The 25282-nt window shown below is 34.9% G+C and overlaps 3 protein-coding genes across 4 annotated transcripts in view; 1 reads left to right on the forward strand and 2 right to left on the reverse strand.

The window, feature by feature from the left end:
• The window catches only part of LOC136037032 (ras-related and estrogen-regulated growth inhibitor-like protein), a 234150-nt gene that overhangs the window by 106905 nt on the left and 101963 nt on the right, over positions 1-25282 (forward strand). The gene's annotated exons all lie outside the window — the stretch shown is intronic.
• LOC136036850 (neuropeptide-like protein 29) lies at positions 3767-6272 on the reverse strand. Its single transcript, XM_065719178.1, has 2 exons — positions 6206-6272; positions 3767-4055 (listed from the first exon to the last, which is right to left on the reverse strand). The coding sequence occupies exons 1-2, from the start codon at positions 6218-6220 to the stop codon at positions 3822-3824; spliced, it is 249 nt and encodes an 82-aa protein (XP_065575250.1). The 5' UTR covers positions 6221-6272; the 3' UTR covers positions 3767-3821.
• LOC136037033 (neuropeptide-like protein 29) lies at positions 10431-11806 on the reverse strand. The gene is made up of 2 exons (XM_065719448.1): positions 11671-11806; positions 10431-10718 (listed from the first exon to the last, which is right to left on the reverse strand). The coding sequence occupies exons 1-2, from the start codon at positions 11683-11685 to the stop codon at positions 10485-10487; spliced, it is 249 nt and encodes an 82-aa protein (XP_065575520.1). The 5' UTR covers positions 11686-11806; the 3' UTR covers positions 10431-10484.

Consider the following 25282-nt stretch of genomic DNA (forward strand, 5'->3'; position numbering starts at 1 on the left):
AAAAAAGATCACGGATGCGTGTTTATTTGTTGTTGTTTTTTTTTCCCAGGGGTAATTGTATCGTTCAATGGTACTAGAATGTGGCGAGAAGGCTCGTTTGAACGGAAACTAAAAGCTCTAGTGTTTTTTTAAGCGAAAAAAAAAATTCAGGTTGACTAGACCCCTTACCAAGCTCATTTTTCCCAAAGTCACCCGATCAAATTTTTGAGATTACCATTTTATTCACAATAATCGAAGAGTCTAGTAACTTTGTTTTTTAATAAGACATTATACCCTACAATACCTGGCCAATGGGCTTCTATTTGTGAACTTTACCCATTATTTACATATAGTATAGTTTATCGGGAAGCTTACAGACTTTTCAGGGGGATATTTCAGGTAGGGGGGGGGGGGGGTTCGAGGAGAGAAGGATAAGTGGAAGGATCCTTCTATGGAGGATTTTCCATATGGGAAGTAAAATTTTTGATGAAGGGGGCACCGGATTTCCCAGCATTATTTTAAAAAAGATCAGATATTAAATAAAAAACACGATTTTCAACTGAAAGTAAGGTGCAACATTAAAATTTAAAACGAACAGAAAATATTACGTATATGAGGGGTATTGCCTCTCCTCAATAAATCGCTCTTACACTATTTACTTTTAAAAGAGCTTATTATTCTAATTAAACAGCCTTTGTGATTCAGAGGTCATTTTTAAATAACTGCAACAAAATCAAACTTAGGTTATTATAAGGTTATTATTAGTTTGAAAAAATTAAATTATATGTAAATTTCGTTTTAAATATTTATGTATGGTGAGCAATCTTCAAAACCTGCACTAATTCAAAACGTTCAGAAATTAAATAGAAAGAAACAATTTTATTTAACTGAAAGTAAGGAGCGACATTAAAACTTAAAACGAACATAAATTATTCCGAATATAAAAGAGCCTGTCTCCTCCTCAGCTCCCCACACTAAATTTTTTTTATTGTTTTAAAAATTAAAGTTTTGAGAAAGAGCCAGACTTTAGCGTAAAGAGTAGGACGTTGAGAAGGGGATAGCCCCTTTTATATACGGAATAATTTTTATTCGTTTGTAGTTTTAATGTCACTCCTTACTTTCTGTTAAAAAAAAATTATTATTTATTATATAATCACATAAGACAAGCCGTGGCTTGTCTTATATCCCACCACAGAGACAACTAAAAGAAACACAGGTGGTCATCAATGCCTACCATACCTTTGAAAATCGAAATTCCGGACTAAATAATTCAATTTCCAATCGAACGAGCCTCCTTCGGGAGTTTACGTGACAAAACGTTCCGTATGAAGTATTTTGGTGAATAGGAGAAAGAAACTGGTTATGCGCTGTCCATGATAAAAAAAAAGTTGCTTAGAAAAAACAATTGAAATTAGGTAAACAGCACCGCTGGATGGGATTAAGTCTAGTGCCGCTTCCTTTCCTTTTTTTATGTGTACCAATGTCATCAAATACCCTATGTGAAATACATCAGGGGGGACTGGGGGTTGAAGATAAATCTTTAAGGTTCCGTTGAGGGGAAAGGAGGGGGTATATTGAGCAACGAAATTTGTTGGTTTCTAGGAGGGTACCTAAAATGTTATGTTTCCAATCCATCTAAACCTTCTTGTACTATAGTACCCCTGGACATAAAATATTTTAATGTCTAAGTAGTGAGGTAAATCAACTGAGAATTTTCTGAAGTACAACATATTTGAGTTGGATTGGGTAATAGAGTTTCAGGGAGAATAGGGAACTTTCAGGGAGTAGAGGTTAAGGAAGGAGAAATTTAAAAGAATATCAGTTCGATATGTGTCAGCATTATGTCAAACACTTCGTGGTAGCGAACTGTAGTAAGGAGCGACCCGGCTCAATAGTAACCGAAAATCTAAAAGAAGGAATTTTGATACTAATAGATGAATCAAACGAATTGAATTTTTATACTGATCTTACATATGTAAGTTTCATCAAATTTGATCTTACCTATCAAAAGTTGTGAGCCTGAGAAGATTTGCCTTATTTTGGAAAATAGAGGAAAACACCCCTAAACGACATATTATCTTAAAGAAAATCACACCATCACATTCAGCGTATCAGAGAACCCTACTGTAAAAGTTTCAAGCTCCTATCTACAAACATGTGGAATTTTGTATTTTTTCCCAGAACACCGATCACGGGAGTGTGTTTATTTTTTTTTCTTTTCTTTTTTTTCTCAGGGCTGATTGTATTGACGTACTGGTCCCAGAATGTCGTGAAGGGGCTCATTCAGGCAAAATCAGAAGTTCTAGTGCCCTTTTTTAGTGACCAAACAAATTGGAGGGTACCTATGCCCCTCCCACGTTCATTTTTCCCCATATTCGACAGATAAAAATCCTGAGATAGCCATTTTGTTCAGTATAGTCGGAAAGCCTAATAACTATGTCTTTGGAGGTGAATGAATCCCCCACAGTCCCCGGGGGAGGGGATGTAAGATACGAACTTTGACCATTGTTTGCATATAGTAATGGTTATTGGAAAGTGTAAAAACGTTTTCAGGGAAACTTTTTCTGGTTGTGGGGAGGGGGGTCGAGGGGATGGGATTACGTTGGATGATCTTTACATGGATTAAAACTTAAAACGAACAGAATTTACTCCGTATATGTAAGGGGATGTTCCCTCCTCAACGCTCCACTCTTTACGCTAAAGTTTTTTTATTGTTTTAAAAAGTAGAGTTTTGAAAAAGGGTCAAACTTTAGTGTAAAGAGCGGGGCGCTGAGGAGTAAACAGCCCCTTTCATATACGGAGTAATTTCTGTCCATTTAAAGTTTTAATATCGCTCCTTACTTTCAGTTTAAAAGACTTTTTTTTATTTAATCACTATAAGCCTCAGTGAGAAATATAATATATCCAACACGCCATTGTGAAAAAGAAACGACAATGAAAAATCTGTAATCTGATAGATATTTGTAATAAGATATAACTATACACAGTAAAAAAATAGTTAGTAGGAATCTAAAAGTAGGAAGAAAAAGATAAATCTATGAACACAAAAAAAGGAACAATATTTTACATTTAATATTTTACAACTCCAAACAGGAATAGTTCTGTTTTCAGAAGCATTATGGTTGTTACTACAATTATTTTCGGTTTGGTTCTCTTAGTATGTCTGAATTGTCGTTTAAATTTTTAAGTACAAAGAATATGTCTCAGCTTCCCTCTGGTAGCTTATTACTTAAAATACAATATTAAAAGTTAATAAATATTAATAGTGGGTTATATATATTTTCTATTTTAGATTTTTCTTTTGCTAAAACACGTTTACTTTCTAATATTGGGTTATGCCGTAATAACTGAAATGCATATTTCATTTCAATTAAACCCAATTTCACGTGTATGAATAATGTAAATGTATTTTATGCTATATCTTACTTCCTGCATGACCACCGGCACTGTTTACCATTTGATCATTATTTTTTTCAGTATTTAATGGGGTTATATTTTCTGTAGTGTTTATTCCTTTATGGGAAAATATTAAGTAAAAGGTATGCGGAAGGATGGGCCCTTCAGGGTGTTTTCGTATTGCTGTGTTAATCCCAATCAAATAGTCTTGCGGCTTTCCTGCTATCTTGTTTTCCTGCATGTCAATGTAAAAAAAAAAGAAAAACAACTTTTGGATTCCCATTAGAATTCTACCTAAAATAGGGAAATTTTAAGCTTTATAATCTATAGATAGATTTAAAATTAAACATTTAAAATAGGTCGACATTTTCTCTCTTTCTAAAAATAGTAATACTTCGATATAAAATTTATTTCAAATTTAAGAATGACAAATCGGCTGAATCAGTTCACCAGTAACCAAGTCCGCGGCCATAACCATATCCACCGTAATAAGGACTATGAATGCCTCTGTATAATCCAGCACCGTATGCTCCATAGAGTCCACCATACCCAAGACCAAGTCCAGCACCATAGCCAAAACCATAGCTTGGAAGGAATGATTCACTTCCTTCAATGTCCGTGGCCTCCTTTTCTTCGTCTGTTGGTGCACACATAACAATAGCAAAGAGGGCAAGGAAAACCTTGAAAAGGAGAAATTGAATAGTGACAATCTAGATTGTATCACCATTCTGCAATAATATTTAATATGGTCAACAATCTATTAACATTCTTATTGTACGCCCAACTGTTTCTTTTTTCTACTATTCTTTCTACTCTTTTTCTACTAATTTCCCTATTTTTTTATTATAACGGATAGACAACTAAGGGAAAGATATATCCATGTTTCCTAAGTCAATATTAATAAAAACAATTCCCTAGAAATTTGTTGAAAGAGGACAAATAATAAAAACAAAAGACGCAGAGACGTAAGTTATTTAGAATTAAATAAAAAAAACAAGTTTTTTTAAATGAAAGTAAGGAGCGACATTAAAACTTAAAACGAACAGAAATTACTCCGTATATGAAAGGGGCTTTTCCTCCTCGACAACCCGCTCCCTACGCTAAAGTTTTTTATTGTTTTAAAAAGTAGAGTTGCGAAAAAGAATCAAACTTTAGTGCAAGGAGCGGGGTGTCGAGGAGGAAAAGCCCCTTTCATATACGGAGTAATTTCTGTTCGTTTTAAGTTTTAATGTCGCTCCTTACTTTCATTTAAAAAAACTTGTTTTTTTTATTTAATTTCTGAAAGTTTTTGAATTAATGCATGTCTGATTTTGGCTCTCCGTACATAAATTACTAAAATGAAAATTGCATATTGATTCTTTTTTTGGCTAAATGGCTTTCTCTTAGTTTTGATCAGACGATTTTGAGAAATAAGGGGTGGGGAAGGAGGTCTAGTTGCCCTCCAATTTTTCGGTTACTCAAAAAGGCAACTAGATCTTTTAATTTTTAACGAACGTTTTTATTGGTAAAAAAAAACGTAACTTAAGAATTAACTTACGTAAGAAACGTACATAACTTACGTTACGTTTTATCCCAATTCTTTAAGAATGACCCCTAAATCAGAAAGGCCGTAGAATAAATAGTTGAAATTATTTAAAAATTTTTTAGCATAAAGAGCGAAGTATTTATCCCCTCCTAAATACCTCGCTCTTTATGCTAAAGTATTTTTAGAACCCTTCATATGCGTAATAATCTCTGTTTGTTTTAAGTTTTAATGCTTCTCCTTACTTTCAATTGAAAAAACTTTTTCATGTTTATATTTTCATTGTTTTTTTTTTCTAGTATTGCTAGAAAGTCCTGCGCCCTTTTCATTGAATTTCTCTTCCCCCATGAAATACTCCTCCAAGGAAAGATCCTCCCATATAACCCCCTCCCCTGAACCCCACACCCAAACCAAAAAAATCCCCCTGATAACGTCGGCACACTTCCCAGTAACCATTACTGTATGTAAACATTGGTCAAAGTTTGTAACTTGCAGCCCCTCCCCCAGGGACTGTGGGGGTAAGTCATCCCCAAAGACATAGTTATTATGGTTTTCGACTATGCGGAACAAACTGGCTATCTCAAAATTTTGATCCGTTGACTTTGGGAAAAACATGAGCGTGGGAGGGGGCCTATCTGCCCTCCAATTTTTTTGGTCACTTAAAAAGGGCACTAGGACTTTTCATTTCCGTTAGAATGAGCCCTCTTGCAACACTCTAGGACCACTTGGTCGATACGATGACCCCTGGGAAAAAAAAACAACAAAAAAACAAATAAACACGCACCCGTGATTTGTCTTCTGGCAAAAAATACGAAATTCCACATTTTTGTAGATTGGACCTTGGAATTTTTTCTATAGGGTTCTCTGATACGCTGAATGCGATGGTGTAATTTTCGTTAAGATCCTATGACTTTTAGGGGGTGTTACCCCCTATTTTCCAAAATAAGGCAAATTTTCTCAGGCTCGTAACTTTTGATGACAAAGACTAAATTTGATGAAATTTATATATTTAAAATCAGCATAAAAATCCGATTCTTTTGATATATCTTTTAGTATCGAAATTCCGTTTTTTAGAGTTTCGTTTACTATTGAGCCGGGTCGCTCCTTACTACAGTTCGTTACCACGAACTGTTTGATTGAGCCGGGTCGCTCCTTACTACAGTTCGTTACCACGAACTGTTTGAAAGATAAATCAAAAGACGCAAAAAATAGATTTTGGAAGAAGATAACATTGGAAATAACTCTGTAAGTCAGCAATTCAATTTTGCTTTAATAGCGTCAAAAACATTTGAAAAAAGGCGGACTTACAAATAGTTTCATCATTGTCTGTATTTTTAATCTCAAGTTTCTTAGAAAGCTGTTTCAGTTCTGACGCAGAAAGGATATTCTTTAATTGCTTATATTCAGAAATCTTCATTCTTTGAAACCTTGAAATATACGCAATTTTTTTATTGTAATAAATAAGGTTAAAGAACTTGAAAAAAAAACGTTCATAATCATGCTCAACGGTTTTTTAAAGATTCAGTAAATCTTCTTCCGGATTACTCAATATGTCTATTGTCTTAATTAACAATTGTGAATTATTTTTGTAATTAAAACAAATGACTAGGACGAGAAAAAAATTTAAGCATGAAAATAAGACAGGTTATGGTAAAAAAAGATATATTCGTTATACAGAAATGGTTTTCTGGATACTACTACCATAAACTTACTGCAGCACCAAGCCGTTTAAGAAAAAGACAGCTATACACGCTCTTCCTACACGCCTTTCTATTCAAAACCTCCCTCCTTACACCTTCCCAGGAAGTTAAAGTTTCTCTTAGATCTTTCCTTTTTACATCATCTGATCCTAACCGGAGACGAACAATATGGAAGAATTTGTAGAGTTAAGTAGAAGTTTCTTTTGAAAATGCAAATGTTATACTGAATATTTGGCTGAGCTATGATAGAGGCAAGCTACAGCGATGTCTTACAAAAATTTTCCACTTGTGTCAAACAATTTACCTTAAGCGCGTATATACTATGTTTAGTTTATGCAGTTGGTCCGTGCATCCCAACATCCATTTTATAACTAAGACTGCTTGGCTTTCTATTTCGCAGCTTTCTATTGCGGCCAGATTAAAGAGCTTTATGCCTGCAATGTGTTATTTTTTCTCCCTTTGGTGACTTTTTATGAAAGGGGTGGTGTATAGCCTTAAAAGGGGTTCCTTCAATTGGAAACTAAAGTTTTAGTCCCTGTTTTAAAAGTCAAAATTCATTGGAGGGCACAAACTCCTCCCTACACTCCTTTTCGCTACCGAGATCTTCATACAGAATTTCCTAATGCGGCTGCTCAAATTTTGAAATAACCATTTTACTCGACATAATTTTTTAGATCCAATAAATGCAATTCTGGAGATGGTATGAACCCATACGATTACTTCAAAACTTTCAGGTATCATTCTGTAAATAAAAAGAACAATTTATTAGATGTGGGAGCGGGAGAAGGAGGGGCTTAAATTTCCAGAATAAAAAAACATTTTCTTGTTTCTGACAAGTTGAAAACTTGCAGCCAGAAATCCTAGGGCAAAAGAAACATACTATAAAAAATTCATACCAGTGCTTCTTCCCCTTCCACCCCTAAGAATCGGCTTACATAACTGTCCATTCCCTAATGGCTTTAAATTCTTGTTCTTAAGTCCTTTGGCTAGCAAAACCCCTAAGAAGAAGAAAATATTAATAAAAATAAGGCCCAAAAAGGGACAGAAAAGGCCAAAAGTTTTTTCCCTTGGTCGCTTTGTGAGGAAGAAATTTTTCTAGTAGCACTGTAGGAGGTGGCGCTATCCAATTGAAAAGGATTAAAAAAAATAAAATGCAGACCTACTAAGACCAGTCTGATTTGTTGATAATTTTTACACTCCCTCTTATCATCTTTCTTATACAATGGTTTATATAGGGTTTTCGTCAAATCACTAAATGCTTCCCCTTTTTTTTACAATCCTAACCATAATCTTCAGTAGTGTATTTCCTACCTCAGATCCATCATGTTTAAGAAACTTATTTACCGCACCTTCAGCACCTGTGGCCTTTATTTAATCCTTTTAGTACTGTTGCTAATTCTTCCTCACGAAACAAATCCTCCTTCACATCTAAGGAATCAAAAATTCTTTATTTTCTTCTATATCTTTTCCTGCAACTCAACTCAGAATGTCCTATCTATCTTCCTTTATTTCTTTTCCCATCACTAATTGTGGCCTCGTTCCTATCTTTAACTGGGACAAGTCCGAATTAACTACTCACTCTCAATTTATTTACCTAACAGTACAATATTTTACTATTATTCCATCTAGCTGTATCTTCTAGATCCTGTGCATTTTTATTCATGGCTTCCGCTTCACACCTCTTTAGTTCATATTTTAACGCTCTCTCTACTTTCTTTACATTTCTTTTATTTTCATAAGATATATTACTCAGATAATTCTTGTACAAGTCCCTTCTTCTTTCTATTAAACATAAAGCTTTTTCACTAATGTTCCTAGCTGCTTTCCTAACTTTCTTTCCTAAGACACAATCAGTAACTTCACAAATTGTTTTCCTAAAATTATTCCTTTCATGTTCAGCATTGGCAAATTTTAAGCTCTCCAGTTTAGTATTCAACTGTTCCTAGAAAATTTCTCTCAAGTTCGCATCCTGGAATCTGCCAACATCATACTTTTAGCATCAATAATAGTACTCCTACGTACCCTAGTATCTTGTATTGATCCTGCAGGTCTTCGGTATACAATAGCATAATCAATAAGCTTTGCTGTCTTACCATCACAAGAATACCAAGTTAAATTATGGGCAATTTTATGTCTAAAGACCCTGTATTGCTTATAGCTAGATTGTTATACCTACAAAATTGCAGCAGCCATTACTGTTTTCTTTTCCTACACAAAATTTACCTAGGCTAGGATACCATCCATCCCTAATTTTACCCTGGGCATTAAAATCTCTCAATAGATTCCTACCTGGTACCCTATCTTTTTAGTCCTGTTACTGTAAGTAAAATTTGTCTGAGACACTAGTATCTCTGTCAGTCGATTCTATAGGGGTATACACTACTATAACTGATACCCTGAACTTTTTAGTCATAAAATGAGTGATTAGTATTCTAGTATAAATACCTTCCCAGCCTCTTTTCTTCCAGCAGCTTCTTTATTCCTCATGAGCCCCTTTCTCTGTCTATAATATAACAGTTCAAAATAGAGATGAAACCTTTTAATTTACAGTGAAACAAATATATAAAATTTTTAACTGGATATTCAGGACTCACATAAAGTGTCCATCACCAGCAGTAAAACTACAGTAAAACTGATAAATGTTCAAAATCCAAAGAATTGTTTGGGGCTTAAAGCTCTGAATAAGAGTGAGCTTGGTTGAGAAGTTTTAGGAAAAGTTTGAAAAAATGGGGTCAAACCCAAACAATTGCTTTGCAAATGATTCTTTCACTATCTGAGGAAAATATTTGGAAAACTTTTAGACTGAATGTAACTCGAAATAGTTGAAAATTAAAAGTCAATTGTACAGCAAAAAGAAATTTTTTAATGCTTTGACGCCACATCGGGGTTGCACTGGTAGCTGCGACCTAGTACGTGGTGAACACGTCCTATAGTAACAAACACAGTAATTTATCCATGTCAAAATCCCAAACCCAATCATAATAACTATCATTTTTAATTTTGGCACGTTTGTATTCTTGCCGTCGCTTATCCTCTAACTTTATTTTTCTTTCTTCTTCATTTTAGATTTTTATTACTTCAGACAATTTGCAAACTTGCAAGAAAAACCCAATTTACTAATTTTCCCGAAAAAATATGGAGCCGTTTTCGAGAAAAAATAAATGTATACATAAATACATACATATACAACTATTGCTCATTATTTATATATATATATATATATATATATATATATATATATATATATATATATATATATATATATATATATATATATATATATATATATATATATATATATATATATATATATATATATATATATATATATATGTATATATATATATATATATATATATATATATATATATATATATATATATATATATATATATATATATATATATATATATATATATAACCTACAATGTTTTCAAAGTGAAGTATTAAAAACAAAAAAAAACTATGCGAAGTCAGGTTATCAAAATGATGGATCTGAAATATGTTTGGAACGGATTTTGGGATGAAGTTGAAATTTTCAGAGAGCTTTTGGTCTTCGTCAGTATTGGTTTTTATATTTAAACCTTAACAAGGAAGTAGAAGAATTGAAGCGCCCATCAAAGGATCTCTTTTATTGCTGTGTCGCTCCCTATCAACTAGCCCATTACCCTTCCTGCTATCTTTTTTCTATGTGTGGTAATGTACGTAAGCAAACTTTCTGGATATCTGTCTGGATTCTGCTTAATATAGAGAAATATTAAGTCTTACTGTATAAAACTAAATCAATATGTAAAGAGTTTGCTGTCACTCTCGTCTAAGGAAAGATAATAAAATTTTGACATCAAAGTTTATTTAAAACCAAAAAATTACAAAAGGCCTCAATAAGTTCACCAGTAGCCAAGTCCACGGCCATAGCCATAACCACCATAATAAGGACTGTAAATTCCTCTATATAGTCCAGCACCGTAAGCTCCATAGAGTCCACCATGTCCGAAACCAAGTCCAGCACCATAGCCAAAACCATAGCTCGGAAGGAACGATTCGCTTCCTTGAATGTCTGTGGCCTCCTTCTTTTCTTCAGCTGGTGCACAGAAAACAATTGCGAAAAGGGCGAGGAAAACCTAAAGAAGAGAAATTGATTAATAGCGATTTACATCTTATCAACTTCTCTGCAATAAATATATGTTATAAGTAATTTTATGTTATAAGCCCCACTGTTCTTCCTTTTCTTATTATAATGAAAGTAAATTAACTGAAATCAAATTTATATTCTTTGAATAATATTTAAGAGGTGACAAAAGGTAACGAGAAGATCAATCAGCTGGACAGCTTCACTTACCTAGGTAATAATATTAGTAAAGATGGTGGGTGCAGAGAAGATGTTAAAAGTAGAGTAGCCGAGGCCCAGGACATTTTTTTACAATTGAAAAAAGTTTGGAATAATAGAAAGATAAATCTGGCACCGAGATTAGAACATTGGATGCTACAGTGATGACAGTGGTCAAGCATGGTCCTGAAGTGGGGGCGCTCCGAAAAAAGGAGGAATATTTGTTAAATGTTTTCCAGAGAAATTGCCTAATGACTGTTTTGGGTACCCGACTGACTGAGCATATCTCAAACAGTTAGCTGTACGAATAATGTGGGTCTATCCCAATTTCTAGGGCTATAACGAGAGAAAACTGAGACGGCTAGGACAGGTTTTGCTAATGAAGGATGACAGATCACTCAAGATTGTCCTTGTTGGAAAACCACCTGGGTCCAAAAGGAATGTAGGTTGTCTCCGAATGAATTGGGAGGATGTCGTAAGGAAAGAATTTAAGGTAAATTTGAACTTCTTGTGAGGGTGTAAAGAAGTATGGTTTGAATAGGTTAGGATGGAGAAGGAGCCTACTTAGCTAAGTCAGCCTCAGGTGGCTTGGTGCTGTACTGAGTTGTTAGTAGTAGTAGTATTAAAGAAGATATATAGTTTATTAGAATCTTATAAGAAAATGAAATGATAGTCAGAGTAACTTTACAAGTCATCAGTTTCCTTTTGTTGTTAAAGTGTCAAAAACTATTTAAAAAGGGACTTACAAATAGTTTCATCATTTTCGGTGTTTTTGATCGGTTAGTTTGTTGAAAAGCTGTTTCAGTTCTGATGCAAAAAAGATATTTCTTAGATGCTTATATACAGAAATTCTAATTTTTTTAGACCTTGAAATATACGTAATTGAATTTTATTGCAAAGAGGGTTGAAGAACGAAAACAAAATGTTTGTCGTTGTCTTCAGCGGTGTTTTAAGGATCCTAAAAAACTTCTATCAGATTACTCAACACGCCTTTTGTCTTCATTAACAATTCCGGATTGTTTTTGTAGTTAATTAAAATTGCCTGGACTTACTTGACCATAATATATATATAACAATGACAATTGTGCTAAAAGGAGGAAGACACTATTTTAGAATGTTTGGAAAAAATAGAAACAATACCGCATCATGAGACGAAAACTGAACTTTTAAGAGTCACGCTTTTTACGATTGTAACAAGATATTCAGTCGCTGGAATTGTTAAAGGTTCAAGTGTCAAATTCTTGAAATTTGACTGGTCAAAACTTTAACAAAACTTCAAATCTTTTTGAAATATGTGTGATGATTCTGTTCCCTTTTTTTCTTTCCAAAAGCTTAATTTTGTGGTGAAAGTAAACAAAACAGCTTTCAGACTGTGGCAGCGTTACCCAAACAGTGTGTTTTTGGTTCAATTTAGAGGAATTGGTACAATGCGGTATATTCGAGCATTTTATTGGACAATCCAGAATTTTTAATACATTCTGGTTACATTGCCTCGTCAAAGTTTGCTTTTTGAAAAGTTTGAAAGTTCTCCGGTAGAATGCAAGCTAAAGAAAAGGGATTGTTTTATATATCCCTTCGAAGGAAGGCTGCCTCTTCTTCCATACCTTGTTCTTTACACTAGAGCTTGACTTCTCTTCTCACTTAAATAAGAAACACTCTTGAAACACAAGGACAGTTTAATTAGAGTAAGAAGCTTTTTTAAAGTACTAAAAAACTTTTAGTATGAATAGCGAGGGATTGACAAAGGGGCAGTCCCCTCACATAGCCTATGAAATAGTTTCTGTTCATTTTAAGCTTTAATGTAGCTCCTTACTTTAAATTGAAAACTTATTTTTTTATTTAATCGTAAAAAATGACAATGAAATGATTTTAACCAGAACGTTATCTGTCAGACAGTTCGTGGTAGCGAGATATAAGTAGGGAGCAACTCGGCTCAATAGTAACCGAAACTCTAAAAACGGAATTTTAATATCAGTAGGTACATCAAAAGAATCAGCTTATTATGCTGACGCCAAGTATATAAAATTCATTAGGTTTATTGTTACCCATAAAAGTTACAATACTGACAAAATTTGCCTGATTTTTGAAATAGGGGGTAAACACCCCCTAAGCTTCAAGGGATCATGCCATATGAACAATCTTTTTGAAAATCACGCCATCATATTCAGCGTACCTGAGAACCCTACTGTAAAATTTTCAAGTTGCTATGTACAAAAATGTGGAATTTGGCTATTTTTGCCAGAAGACAGATCACGGATGCGTATTTATTTGTTTTTTTTGTGTTGTTTGTTTTCCCAGGCTGAATAATATTGAAATAATGGTCCTAGAAGATCGGAAGAGGATGCATTCAAACGAGAATTAAAAGCTCTAGTGCCCTTTTTAAGTGACCAAAAATATTGGAGGGCAACTGGGCCCCCTCCAATGTCTATTTTTTCCCAAAGTGATCTGATCAAAATTTTCAGATAGCCATTTTGTTCAGTATAGTTGACAGACAAACAACTATGTCCTTAGATATAAAATAACTCCCACAGTCCCTGGGGAGAAGCCTCTAAGTTCTGAAATTTCCCATTGTTTACGTCTGGTATTTGTTATTGGGAAGTATACAGAACTCTTTTTTTGGAGGGGGGGTTCGCTTGGATTGGATTTCTAAAGGAAAAATCTTTCTTGGGAAGGGAAATATCTGGGGGGGATGAGATTTTCAGGGGGAATGTTATATTAGGGGTATTCGACAGAATTACTACACAAAATTCTTTTTAATTGTCTTGAATTCTCTTTGCCAAATTTTACGTACGGAGATAATCCAGGGGAGTTATCCGGGGGCTCTTTTCCGCGTAATTTCATTTTCGGGAAATAATTTTCACGGAAGGGGGCATTTCTAGAGTGATCAACAAACTGATTAGAGATCAAAGTCTTATCAAACAGTCCTTGGTAAAGAACTGTAAGTAAGTGTTCGTGGTAGCGGTTCGTGGTAAGCGTTGTGGCTCAATAGTAATCGAAACTTTAAGAAACAGTGTCTTCATAAAAATAGATACATCAAAGAATCGAATTTTGATGCTTATTCAAAATATGTGAAGATCATCAAATTGTATTGAAACACCCCCAAAACATTCAGTGATCTTAATGAAAATCAAAACTGCTAGATTCAGCATATCAAAGAGCCCTACTGGAGAAGTTTCAAGCTCCTATACAGAAAAATGTGGAATTTTGCATTATTTGCCGGAAAAAAGAACACGGATATGCGTCTATTTTTATTTTTTATTTTTTCCTAGGCATGATTGTATTGAACCAGTGATCGTAGAAGATCAAGAGAGGGCTCATTTGATAGGAAATCAAGAGTAATAGTGCCCTTTTCAAGTGACTAAAAATATTGGAGGGCAGCTAGCCCCCCTCCTACACTCATTGTCTCGCCAAACTTACCCAATCAAAATTTTGAGCCATTTTTTTCAGCAGTCGAAAAATCAAATAACTATGTCTCTAGTATAACAGTTCAAAATAGGGATGAAACCTTTTAACTGACAGTGAACAGATATAAAATTTTTAACTGGATATTTCGAACACATATACAGTGTTCATCATCAGCAGTAAAACTTTTTTACTGCTGATGAAAACTTTTTACTGAGTTTTACTGGTGGTGATGAACACTGTATATGTGTTCGAAATATCTAGTTAAAAATATCTAGTTAAAAAATATCTGTTCACTGTTGATTAAAAGGTTTCATCCCCAATTTGAACTGCTATACTGTCGTCACGGAAAGGCAGTATGGTCTTCGAAGCTATCTAACTATGTCTTTGAGGATGACTTAACCTTTACTCATTTCTCGCCAAGTTCACCTGATCCAAATTTCGAGAAAGCTATTTTTTCAGCATTGTCAAAATATCTAATAACTATGTCTTTGAGGATGACTTAACCTTCAAAAGTCCCCGGGGAAAGGGTTTCAAGTTTTGAAATTTACCAATTGTTTACACATACAACTGGTAATTGGGAAGTATAGAGACGTTTTCAGGGGGATTTTTCTGGTGGAGGGAGGAGGCAGTTAATAGAAGGATCTTTCCATGGAGGCATTTTTCATGGAGAAGGGAATTTTCCATGGAAAAAGAGCCAGATTTCCCAGCATTGTTCAAAAAATGATAAAAAATTTAACAAGAAAACAAGTTTTTTCAATTGAAAGTAAGGAGCAGCATTAAAACTTAAAACGAAAAGAAACTGTTACGTATATGAAAGGTGCTGTTCCCTCCCCAAACCCTCAGTTGAAAAAATTTGTTTTTTGTATTTAATTATAAAATACAATGATTAATAATAGAGAAATAGCTAGCGTGAATTTAAAAGTAAGTAGAAAAAGACCAATCAGGATCTTTGAACTTAAAAAATGCGCAAAGTAATGTTTTTCATAGCCAAAAAACTTTTTTTTAGAAGTTGTTCAGCCATTATCATTTTTATTATTTTCTCTCTCTCTCTCTCTTTATTTTTATTTTTTTTTATTTTATCTTTTTTTGTGTTTCTGAATCATCTTTCAAGTGCATAATTATAAAGAGCATTATTTAGATTTCATCTGGATGGTGTTTCCTTTAATACAATATTCACATTAACTAACTAATGAAGGGTAATATATAATATTTTTTCATAAATTTTTCTTTTGATAAAACAAAAACATCCCCAAGTTCACTTTCTAATACAGGATTAAGGCGTGATAACTGAAATTCATATTTCCTTTTAATATTACCCAATTTGAAACGTAATAAAAAATCCAAATGTATGTTCTGCTAATTTTCACTCCATGTATGACGACTATCACTCTTCATTGTATGGTCATAATTTTTCGATTTCTTTTGACATATTCAATGTAGATATACTTTCTATTATTTTATTTTCTTACGGGTAAGTATTGAGAAGGAAGTAGGGTGGTTAGAAGGGTCCCTTAATGTGTCCCTCAACTCCCAATCAAATAGCTCCGTGCCCTTCCCGCTATCTTAGTTTCATGTATGTCAATGTAGAAAAAGAAATGGATTCCCATTCGAGTGCTACCTAAGATGGAGAAATCTTAAGTTTTATCATAGGTTTTTACAAATTGGCTCAAAACGTTTACCAGCCCAACAATGTTTTTGCAGAAAACAGGAGTTATGGCACTTATATTCTACTCACGTCTAAGCATAGAGGTACATAAAATAAAACACTATACATAGCCGATTAGCAAAATGACGTATCTCCCCTATCTTGGGTATGTCTTTGAGTGTCAATTTGAGATTCAGGGAGTGTCGAGAGGGAGATAGGGGCATTATTCTATTTTAACTATGTTCTTAGGTGAAAAGGTAGAATTAAATAAAAAACGCTAGATAAATCCAATTAATCCCAACGCCATATCTTCTTTGTTTCGGGAGTGGCTCAGAGGATAAAATTAGAAATTTGAGGTAGCTCAGGACAATAAAAAAAGGAGGATCAGGGAGTATCGAAGTTGGAGGGGGTAATTGACTAAAAACCATGTTTATCCGATCCAACTAAACATTTTGAATTGTATTCCCCATGGAAATTAATAAAAGAATTACGTATAAGTAGCGAGATAAAAGATTTGATACTAGCTCTCCAAATTGCACATGTGCAATATCCCGGAAATGTCATGGGTGATAGAGTATCAGGGAGGCCATTTTTTGGGCATTTCAACCGTTTTGAGTAAGACTGGTGTCTTGGAATTGTCATGTATTAGAATGTGTAGCTCCCCCAAGGGGTTTCCTTTTGAATTAGGATGAGGATAAGAAAAAAATTTAATCATATAAGTATAACAGGTTATAACAATAAAAAAAAGGGGGTATACATGCTGTATTGACAAATAGTTTTGCAAGATTGACCGATTGCAGGAATTGCAGGATTATGGTTGAAGTTATTTTGAAAGTGTGAAAATTGTACTGAATATCTAATTGAGTAGTGATAAAGGCAAACCCATGTGATGTCTGACGAAAATTTTTTTGCCAATTTGAAGGCAAACTTATTTATTCGTCAATAACTTAATAATGTCAATAAAAAAAATTATTTTTCAATTTCAAGACAAATTTAATTGTCAATTTGGTCGGTTTACGCATTTGGTTCCAAGTTCAATGCCAATAGTTTCCACCTTTAAGACTGTTTGTCCATAATACAGACATATCGAATAGTTAGTGGTAACTTACCAAAGCTCTAAGAAACATAGTGTTGATAAGAATGGATCCATCAAAGAAATTGAATTTTATATGCTTATTCAAAAAATATGAAATTCATCAAGTTGAATGTTATCCATCAAAAGTTATGATCCTGGGAAAATTTGACTAATTTTTAAAAAAGGGGGAAAACACCCCCAAATTATCAATTGATTTCAGCAAAAATTGCATCCTTAGATTCAGCATATCAGAAGTTTCGAGCTCCTACATACAAAAATGTGGAATTTTATATTAAGAAGGAAGATCACGGATGCATTTTTTTTCCAAGGATAATCGTATCAAACCATTGACCCTAGAAGATTGGGAGAGGGTTGATTGGTTCAACTGACTCGTTTGAATGGAAATCAAAAGTTCTAGTACCCCTTTCAAGAGACCAAATCTATTAAAGGGCAGTAAGCACCCCTCCTACATCCCTTCTTCCCCCAAAGTTGTCTGCTTAAAGGGTTGTATGTCTACATTTTGTTATTTCATATTTACTTGTTTTTCTCTGTACTCTTTATATGGAAGGGATGGCCGTAAAACTTTAGAGAGGGATCATTCGATCTGAAATTGAAAGTTCTCTTCCCATTTTTTTTGGGAATCAAAATTGATTGAAAGGCAACCGCCCTTCCTGCGCCCTTTTCCCTTTCTAGCTAACCAGCTAAAAAATGTGTTAAAAATGCATAAAAATACATATTTGATGCGTTTTTAATTTTTTTTTTGCAAACCTCCCTTCCCCGAAAAAATCCCTCACGAACAAAAACCTGGATACAACCCTGTAAATAACACAAAATGTAAATTATCTCTGAGGTTTTATAAAGGGAAACCAGGGTTTGTATGATGTTGGGCATATGATTACCTCGAAGTTTTCTGGGATTTTTCTCTGGTTACAAAGATTCAAATAACGAAACATAAGCGCGGGAGGAGGAGGAGTTTAGAGGGCCTGAAAATAAGACAAAAGCCTTTTCTGTTCCTTTCCAGCAGGAAACCAGAATCATACGGCCCTAACTTATTAGGGTAAAAGGTATCCAATAAAAAAAACTGTTCTAGGCATACCCCTCCCCCAAAAAGGGTCTAAATAAAGGTCAGCTATCTTTTTTTTATCAGCTAAAAAAATTATTTTGAGTCCTTGGGCTAAAAGACGGCTATGGAAGAGGAAAAAAAGAAAAAGATATTAGCACACCCCGAAATAGGGCAGGACATTGGGCCAAAAACCCCAAAGCTTTTTCCCTCAGCCGCTTCATATTTAATAATTGGCTGTAGAAACATAGGACGGCCCTCATCCGATTGGCCAAAAGGAAGCCTTTCCGGCCCTCATCCGAAGCCCAAAGGGAAATGCAACAAATTTCCAAAGTCTCTCAAAAGATAAACTTTGAAAAAGGTATGTGGCAAAAGATGCTATGGCATCTGACCGTTCAAATTCTTTCTGATTTTTCAAATTGAAGTACATCAGATCGGGAATGACTTAAGGGGTTGACAAGAAACTATGAAGGAGTATTGAAAGGGGGTAGGGTGATCTAATTTTAAATTTAGACTTGGGGATCGAAAGGCGTTAAATGTATCCTGGCTATAAAAGTAATATGTGTGCAATATCTTGGAGGCGACTTAAGGAATGAAGTTGCAGCTTGCAGGAATTCTTGAAGAAAAACGGAGAGGGCTGGGCACATCGGATCAAATTTTACGTTGTATGGTGGGGATGGGGGATGTTCTGTTAAGTTTTGTATCTGACCCAATACTTTCTTTGCAAGATAAGTTCCTGTTAGACCTATAATGTAGTAACAGCAAATTATCCAAGCAAACACTTTGTGCAGCCAGGTGATCAAAATGATGAAACTGCAGTATGCTGGGAATGGCATGGGGTATCAACTTTGAACTTTAGGGAAAGTTGGGGGGATTAGTGTATTTTAACTATGTGTTGGGGTGAAACTAAATCAAAAGAAGCTATATGAATTCTGTGTAACCAATTGTCATATCTGCTATATTTTGGGAGCGCCTCTGAGGACAGAGTTGTTATAAAATATGAATATTATGTCTCCGACCCAACTAAATGTTTTGTACTATAATCCCCAATTGGAACTAAAAACTATTCATATCTAGGTTCATGTCAAAGAGTGTAAAGAACTTTCATGTAATGCAAGGAGGAGTAAGCGGACCATAAACACTGAACCGGAAGGGGGAAGAGAGAGGGCTGAAAAGATTTGGTTCGATTTAGCCAATGTCTCCGCGCTATAAGTCTCAATGAGACCTACAATCTATTTCACTTAAAGTCAAAACATATTTTATCAACAGACCAAAAGCCTGGATTGGAACTGATTTCATCGATTAAGTTTAGCTTGTTGTCTGCTAAAACTGTCTACACTCGCAGAGGCAAAGTGGGCTAAAATTTCTGTACCAGTAGGCATCTGAATGTACTATTTTTTATAGTACAAGGAGAAACATTTTATTGTTAAAAGTAATTGAACACATTTGATATGCATTTAGCGTTTAATTTACTATAAGGAGGCTAAAGGTATATTTCTAATTGAATAAATAAAATCGAAAAAGTAAAATTCTTTTTATAATAAATAAAATTGAATAAGTAAAATATGAATAGTGTAATATGTATTTTCAGGTCATTTTGCCAATGACGCATTAGGCTTTATATTATAAAGTTAGGAAAAGAGGCAGTAGCTAAATTCTTGTTTGTAGTGAAGCTAAATTTGTCGCGAAAGCTGAAAACGGGAGTTATGGCACTTATATTCTAGTCACGTCTAGATTATCAAAATGACGTATCTGCTATATCTTGGGTATGGCTTTGAGTTTCAAGTTGAGGAAATCAGGGAGTGTCGAGAGGGGGTATTATTGTATTGTAACTATGTTCTTGGGTCAAAAGGTAGAATTAAATAAAAAACGCTAGATGAATCCAGTTTATCCCAACGCCATATCTTCTATGTTTCGGGAGTGGCTTCGAGGATGGATTTAGATATTTCAGGTAGCTCAGGGCAATAAAAGAAGAAGGATCAGGGAGCATCAAAGTTGGAGTGGGGAATTGACTAAAACTTCTCCGATCCAACTAAACGTTTTGCGTTGTATTCCTCATGGAAATTAAAAAGTATTATGTATAAGTAGCGAGGTAAAGGATTTCATACCAGCTCCCCAAATTGCGCATCTGCAATATCCCGGGAATGACGTGGGCGGTAGAGTATCGTGGGTATAGAGATTTAATGTTATCAATAGTTAGGCTCTTATACTTTCCTTATTGACAAGGATCGTTATTTACTTACCAATGAAGAACTTCATTTTTTTGGTTACTTCAACCAGATCATATAGAAAAATGTTTCTGAAAAACTAGAAAGGGATAACTCCGTAAGAAATTAGAACTTAATTAGAGAAACGCACATTTTTTCCATGGCTTTTCCCTATTCTGCTCTCTTTCCTTTGGTATCTTTATAATTACTTTATCGTCCCAAATTTCCAGGATGGGGCCTTGAGCCCCCCTTACCGGCACCCATGCTTCCCACACCCCTTTTTGCTTTTCTACCCCAAAGAAATCTGATCAAAATTTTGAGACAGCCATTTTGCTTAGTGTCATCGAGAGGTACAATAATCGTACCTGGTGCTCCTAGGCCTCCAGGTGGTGGGGATGACATGATCCTCCTATAGCTTCTTGGACTGCAAGTTGTGCAATTTCCCCATTATTAATCTTGGGCCTCCTAACAGGTTAAGAGCATTAAGGTAAATCATTCAGGGAATTTTCAACTAAATCAAAATAAACTGTGTGCATGCGGGTTGTTAAAAGGGCCTATCTCAAGCACAGCCTGAGTATTAAGTCAGAAACATCAGGGATGTTGAACTAACTAAAAGACATTATGTGCATACTGCTACAACTTCTAGTATGGCTACTACTACTACCATTACTACTGCTACTACTACTACTACCACTACTGCTGCAACTAATACTACTACTACTACTACTACTACTACTACTACTACTACTACTACTACTACTACTACTACTACTATTACTATTACTATTACTACTACTACTACTACTACTACTACTACTACTACTACTACTACTACTACTACTACTACTACTACTACTATTCCTACTTCTAGTATACTACTACTGCTACTGAGGCTAATATAATTAAGGAAAATCTTTCGGAGAACGTTGAGGGGTGCTGAACTAGCAAAAAGGTACCATTTGTATAATATTACTTCCACTTGTGCTACTACAACTAAAGCTAAAGTTATTAAGGGCCAAAGCTGCTACTAAGGCTAAAGTTACAAAGGAAATTTAACGAACATTGAGAGAGACAGACATTTTTGTTGCATATCATCAATACACAAAAGAACCACATCCGCCACTTTAGAAAGTCAAAGACTTGTTAGTAGTGACTGATAAACATTTAATGAACAATAATACCGACAACATTAACAAATAAATCAAATTAAATGAGACAAAAAGTGGGAAAAGAAAACGAAAGGAAAATAAAGAAGAAAGAGAGAGAGAGACAGAGAGAGAGAGAGAGAGAGAGAGAGAGGGGGAGGGAAACAAATCCTACTTAAAAAATAAGATAATAAGCCATCCCATTTCAATTACGTACTTAATCTCTTCCCAGAAGGTGGTTCTTCAGTCTACCCTTAAACTGGCTAACATTTTCTGATAAATATTTTCTAATGCTGAACTTAATTAAAACATACTATGCGAATGTAGGCTGCCAGAAAGTCGCACCACCCATATCTCAGGAGCGACCTAGGGCATTAAGTTAAAACTTTCAGGACCTTTTGAGGGGGATTTTGAATTACCCAAACGACACTATGTGCATGCTACTTCTATTACTATTATGAATACTCCGGCTACTATTAAGACAACTACTACTTCTGTCACTGCTACTACTACTACTACTACTACTGCTGCTGCTGCTGCTGCAGTTACTACGGTACTTCCAAGGCTACAAATTCGACCAAAACTACGACATTTCGGTCAACCCAATATTTAATTTACTATTTACCAAATACACACAAGTATTTGTTCAATTTGAGAGTCATAGCTAGTACCGCCGCTTACCCTTGCCGTTTACTAAAAAACTTGAAAAACTTATAAGTCTCCCCGTTTGCCTTGAAGTCCATGGGACTTGTCTGTCATTTTTCAATCCTAAAACACGGTAGTCCCCCTGAGAATCTAAGTGGGCAAGCCTAAAATGCTTTGGTTACTTGTTCATCTGTGTGTTCAAGCAAATCAGTCCCCTCCCCCCTTTTTCTTACAAGTCTAGTTGACATCGTCCGTCAAGTGTCAAACGAAAAATCTCGATCATTCCTTCGTTCTATGGCTATCTACCTTAGTTCTTTCTAGGATGGATGGATGGAAGATACACTATCTATCAACAAGTAAAAATTGTTGATCGTTGTAAACGTTGATTTTTTATTAAAATCAAGTTTGAGTTAAAATCAAGTTGCCATCAAAGCGTTGGCCGATAGAAAACAAAGCCAAGACAGATAGTATGATTGAGAAGTGAACCCAACCTACGGGTATGGGTATGGCCAATGGGTGAAACTCGCTGGAAATTTTTGAGTGGGATATTAAACCAAATCGAAACACATTATATGCATCCAGGTTATCAGTGCGAATCAACAACAACTCAGTATTTGCTTAGTGTATTAAGTTGAAACTTTCAGGGCCTGTTTTGGATGATGTTAAAATAATAAGAAGTGGCATATTCTGCCACAGCTACTACCTGCACACTTACTTCTGTTTCTCAGGGCAAGCAAGATATCAAAAGGACACACAGGCAATATCTCTCGGAAATGGCTTAGGAAATTAAGTTGAAAATTCAAAGGATTGTTCACAGGAATGTTGAACTAATCGAAAGACTTGTATGCATTCTGCTACTATACCTGCTACTTGCACGGCTACTGATATTACTATACTGCAACTACTAAGGTTAAAAGGGAAAAATTGTCAGGGAATGTTTAAGGAAATCGAAACACACTGTGTGGATGCAGGTGGTCAAAGAGGCATACCAGTAATGTCTCAGAAATGACTTGGTGCATTAAGTTGGAAATTTCAGGATGCATTAAGGAGAAATTTAAACAAACCAAGAGGCGTTATGTGCATACTGCTACAGCTACTACTGTTGGTACTACTGTAACTGATTCCGCTACAACTAGTGCTACTACTATTCTATTGCTACTTCCAAGGCTAAGGGTATTAAGGCGAAACTTGCAGGGAATCTTGAGGGGGATATTGAACTAGATCAAAATACGCTATGTGCATGCAGGTGGTCAAAAAGGTGTCTTATCTCAGGATAGGCTTAGAACAATTAGAGCATAAAGCCTAAACTTTCAGGCTATTTTGAGAGAATCATTGAGCTAACTAAAATTATGCATACTGCTACTACCGTTGCTGCTGTTACTGCCACTACTATTGCTACTGAGGCTACGGTTAAAAGACAGAAGCTTATAAGGAATCATCCGGGGGATGTTGAACTAAATGAAAATGCACTATGCGCATTCAGATTGTTGGAGATAACACAAACTGCTACTACTGCTATTACTACTACTAAGGCTAAAGTCATTAGGGTGAAACTTTCTGGAAATGTTGGGGGGATATAACAATTAATCTTACTACTGCTAAAACTACTGCTACTACTGGTGACCGCGACTATTTATGACTTTGAATACTTGCGACTGTGATTGCAAATACTTGCCACTTTGACTACGACTATTATGACTAAGGCTGTGACTACTTACTACTGCGATTACTTATAACTGAACTACTTACGGTTCTGACTTTGGCTGCAACTTCTTTTGACTCTGACTACTTGCAACTGCGACTATTTGCTGCTGCAACCAATTTTGACAGCGAAAACTCGAGATCATAAGTGTGACTACTTGTAACCGCATCCCCTTGCGTTTTCGTCTACTTAATACTGCGACTATTTGCTCCTTTGAATATTATTAAATAAAATAAAAAAAACAGGTTTTTTTTTAACTGAAAGTAAGGAGCGACATGAAAACTTAAAACGGACAGAAATCTTGAAAATGGCTTGTACCAGCTTTGCCTCTCACTCTGCCTCTCTGGAAGCTATTTCAGTTCTGAAATAGCATTCATTCAGTGAACACCTATGTGTATACTCAAAGTTATCAGTGAGAAAAGCCGGTGTTTAGTTATAGTCTAACTTGCATAATCGGATTAGTATATCTGGATTAGACAGTTCATTATAAAGTTTGTCATCAATTTGGAGTATCTACAAGGTATTATCTGTCAGAAAAGGTTTAAATAGCCCCCTCATAAACGTCATTTAGTTTCAGAGGATAATAACTTATTCGATATTTTGCTATGAATTGAACTAGTTTGACTGGTAATATACTGCATGAACTTGATTTTGAATGAGTATTACATAAAAAAAAACAAGTTTTTTTCCTTCTCAACGCCCCGCTCTTTACGCCAAAGTTTGACTCTTTCTCTTAACTCTATTTGTAAAACAGTAAGAAACTTTAGCATAAAGAGCGGGGCTTTGAGGAGGAAAATCCCCTTTCATATACGGAGTAATTTCTGTTGTTTTAAGTTTTAATGTTGCTCCTTACTTTCATTTAAAAAAACTTGTTTTTTTTATTTAATTTCTGGACGTTTTTGAATTAATGCATGTTTTGATCCTGGCTCTCCGCACATAAATAATTATAACGAAATTTGCATATTAATTAATTGCAATTAATCGGAAGATTTTGAGAAAAAAGAAACGAGGGAGGAGGCCTAGTTGCCCTCCAAGTTTTTGATTACTTAAAAAAGCAACTAGAACTTTTAATTTTTTACAAACGTTTTCATTGGTAAAAACTATACGTAAATTACGAATTGACTTACGTAACGAACTTCTATATTCGTATGTTTTTATTGCGTATATGAGGGGGTTCAACCCTCATCGATACCTCGCTCTTTACACTAAAGCTCAGATTTTGTCCCAATTCCTTAAGAATGACCTCTGAATCACAAAGGCCGTAGAATAAATAGTTGAAATTGCTAAAAATACTTTAGCGTAAAGAGTGAGGTATAACGAGGAGGTAAACCCCTCATATGCGTAATAATTTTTGTTCGTTTTGTTTTAATGATGCTCCTTACTTTCAGTAGAAAAAACTTTTCATATTTATTTTTTCATTGTTTTTTTCAAATAATGCTAGAAAATCCTGAGCCCCCTTCAATGAAATTCTTTC

The sequence above is a fragment of the Artemia franciscana genome, chromosome 16, assembly GCF_032884065.1.
Source record: "Artemia franciscana chromosome 16, ASM3288406v1, whole genome shotgun sequence".
Classification (NCBI taxonomy): Eukaryota; Metazoa; Arthropoda; class Branchiopoda; order Anostraca; family Artemiidae; genus Artemia; species Artemia franciscana.